The 2,743-nt window shown below is 38.9% G+C and overlaps 1 protein-coding gene across 1 annotated transcript; it reads right to left on the bottom strand.

The window, feature by feature from the left end:
• Positions 1–794: 794 nt before the first annotated feature.
• Positions 795–1,763, bottom strand: LOC122653501 (mitochondrial import inner membrane translocase subunit TIM23-1-like). Its single transcript, XM_043847353.1, has one exon. The coding sequence runs from the start codon at positions 1,585–1,587 to the stop codon at positions 1,039–1,041; it is 549 nt and encodes a 182-aa protein (XP_043703288.1). The 5' UTR covers positions 1,588–1,763; the 3' UTR covers positions 795–1,038.
• Positions 1,764–2,743: the final 980 nt, after the last annotated feature.

Genomic DNA, 2,743 nt, shown 5'->3' with positions numbered 1-2,743 from the left:
AAAAGTGAACCCACCCAATGACTTTTGACGTAACTTTTTGGCCTTTTCTCTAGCCAATTATCCTTTAGTGTCGAGATTTTCTTCTTCAGATTCACTTTGGTTCTCATCTTCGACTACTTACTTACCTTTGGAAGTTATAATTTGTTGATATTCTAATTCTTAAATTAAAAGGAAAAAAAAAACACTTAAGTATGTCATACATACATACATACTGTGTTAACACAAAGGCTCTCCTGCTTTAAACACCTCACACCACTGCCAAACACCAACTCTTTTCTATTCTTCTGTTACATAGAGGTAACTATGGCTCCAATTATCTCAACCTAGATCCAAGTTCAAGATTTACATCAGGAACTCAACCAAGTTAAAGCACTTACCCAGTCATGATATCCCTAGTCTTAAGTAACTCATCAAAAGTACCAAATATTGTGACCACGCACCAGGAAGAAGATAGTGTAAAGAGTTCTTATCATCAACACATGAACTTGATTTAACCAAGTTCACACTTAGTAGAGATCAGTACCTCTTCCTTTCTCACCCAGAAACATCATTACATGTGCCACACTCAGCTTTCATAACTAGAAGTGATTATGATCATCAAACTCAGCATGAACGAATTGGAAAGAAAACACATCAAGAACCAGTTACCCATAAAAGCTCAGTTCTAACTGAAAGAACAATCTATACAACCATACTGAATAATTTTTACAACAATGCTAAGATATAAAAGAAAAACCAATCAATCCACCCGTTGGCATCAAATTTATTTTCAAATCGAATAAAGGAAGAAATTGAATTCAATACCCTAAAGTGAGAAATCTTTATATCACTGATTCAAAATTTCCTTCAAATAGGAAGAATAAAAAAAGACAAGTCGACGGATTGATTTACAGATAACAATTGGGCAAGCACTATACCAATCCCATCAAATTCATCAAGAATGACCCCAAGCTCATGAAAACCCCAATTACCCACGAGAATCCAATCTGAAACGAATTAAATAACAATAAAGATAAAAAAAGAAGTAACTAGTACTCTCTATATGGGAACATATCTTTTGAAAGCCTGCTTTCCTGCAACCGCAAGACCTGCTGCCAAACCTCCAAGTGCCCCAGCAACAGCAGCAGATCGTGGCCCAGAAGCCGCCTTGTACAGAGCTCCAGTACCCAACCCAGCCATAACACTGTTCAACACGTCATCTGTGTCCCTGATATGTATAAACCCGCTCTCCAGCCCAGCAAAGATCAAGCCCACAACACCTAAAGAATTCCCATACCTTCTTCCAGTCTGGCCACCAGAATTCAAAATCCTATTGATCCTTAACTTCATGGTATCCCCAGGCTCAGCAGCTTTGATTCCCTCAATAGACCCTTTCCCTGCTCCAACGATGGCACCAGTTAGGTAACCAGAACCCGTGTAGTACTGTAGATTCTCACCCCACGAGCGGCGTTGAACTGCAGCCTCTTCGTCAAATAGATATTCAGGGGAGGTCGGGAGGTTGTAGAGGTTTTGGATTGGGACATGGAGATCCTGGTATGGATGGTAGAGCCGAGTTTTCCGTTCAGAGTCGCCGGAATGATCCGCCATCGAAACTAGGGTTTTCGGTTACAAAAGAAATTTTCGTCAAAAACTTTCCTCCGATTTGCAGAGAATGAAAAGTGATTCTAAGGATTTGATCTGAGATGAAAAAGGCTTTCGACGGCAAAAATTGATATTCAAAGAATGAGAGCTACAAGAAGAAAACGATCTCTGGAAAGAAAAAGGTCTTTGTTTGCAGAAAAAAAAAATGGCTATTTGGGGCCTGGCTCGAGTTTTCGGAGTTTATTGGGTCTGAAACTCAGAAAAATCAAGAACCCCCGTTAGGGTTTAACGTCGAAGGGAGACTTTAAACCAGTTGACCAGGCCCTAATTTTGTAAACAATTAGTTATTTAATTACTGAATCACCATGTGACTTGCAGAAAAAGAAAAAAACACCATGCCACACCATGCGACACGCTTGAACTCACAGAAGACAGCCTTGTATCTTCGCATATTCCCTGGTTGACTTTGATAGCTGTGATAGTATGATGAATATTCCAAACTCCTATCTAAGGGTGTCAATTTGGTATCTTAACTAGGAATTGACCCAGAACCGCTCCACTAAAACCCGATATCGGACTATCCCATTAATAAACGGGATGGTACAGAGATCTAAATAATGAATGGGATGGGCATGTTTTGGGACGGGATTACAATGAGACCAGTATCGGAATATCGGTTAGGCACCAGATGGGACCAGAACTATCAATACCCTTTCAAATGGTATGTTTCATGTTCTTTCGTTCAAGTTTTATGATTGGAGTTTGATGTATTTGGGTGATATTTTCTCCTATGGAAGTTTCAGCTGATAAACCTTCAGTTTTATTTCTTTAAATTTGTTTTGTGATAGCACTAAAACTATAAATGGACTTGTTTATTTCATCCTAATTAATTGTTAGTTGTCGTTTTGAGAAACATATATGTGATGTGAAGAAATAAAACCATTAAATTTAATTTAGAGTAAATTACTCCTCCCTCCCTTCGATTATGCTCTGATGACAAACTCCTCCCCTGGGTATTGAGTAAGGACTCTCCCCTCCCCTGTATTAACAAGATTCTATCAACCCTACCCATTCCGTTAAAAATGACTATTAAGTATTAGAAAAAGACTATAATACCCCTTCTTCTTCTTCTTCATCTTCATCTTCTTCCTCTCCTCCTCCA

Source organism: Telopea speciosissima, chromosome 3, assembly GCF_018873765.1.
Source record: "Telopea speciosissima isolate NSW1024214 ecotype Mountain lineage chromosome 3, Tspe_v1, whole genome shotgun sequence".
Classification (NCBI taxonomy): Eukaryota; Viridiplantae; Streptophyta; class Magnoliopsida; order Proteales; family Proteaceae; genus Telopea; species Telopea speciosissima.
Note: the sequence above shows the minus strand (reverse complement) of the source record. Positions and strands in the feature narration are given on the sequence as shown.

Bases quoted from the DNA above. Each gene is read 5' to 3' on its own strand.
- LOC122653501 (XM_043847353.1), bottom strand. From the start codon at position 1,587: ATGGCGGATCATTCCGGCGACTCTGAACGGAAAACTCGGCTCTACCAT.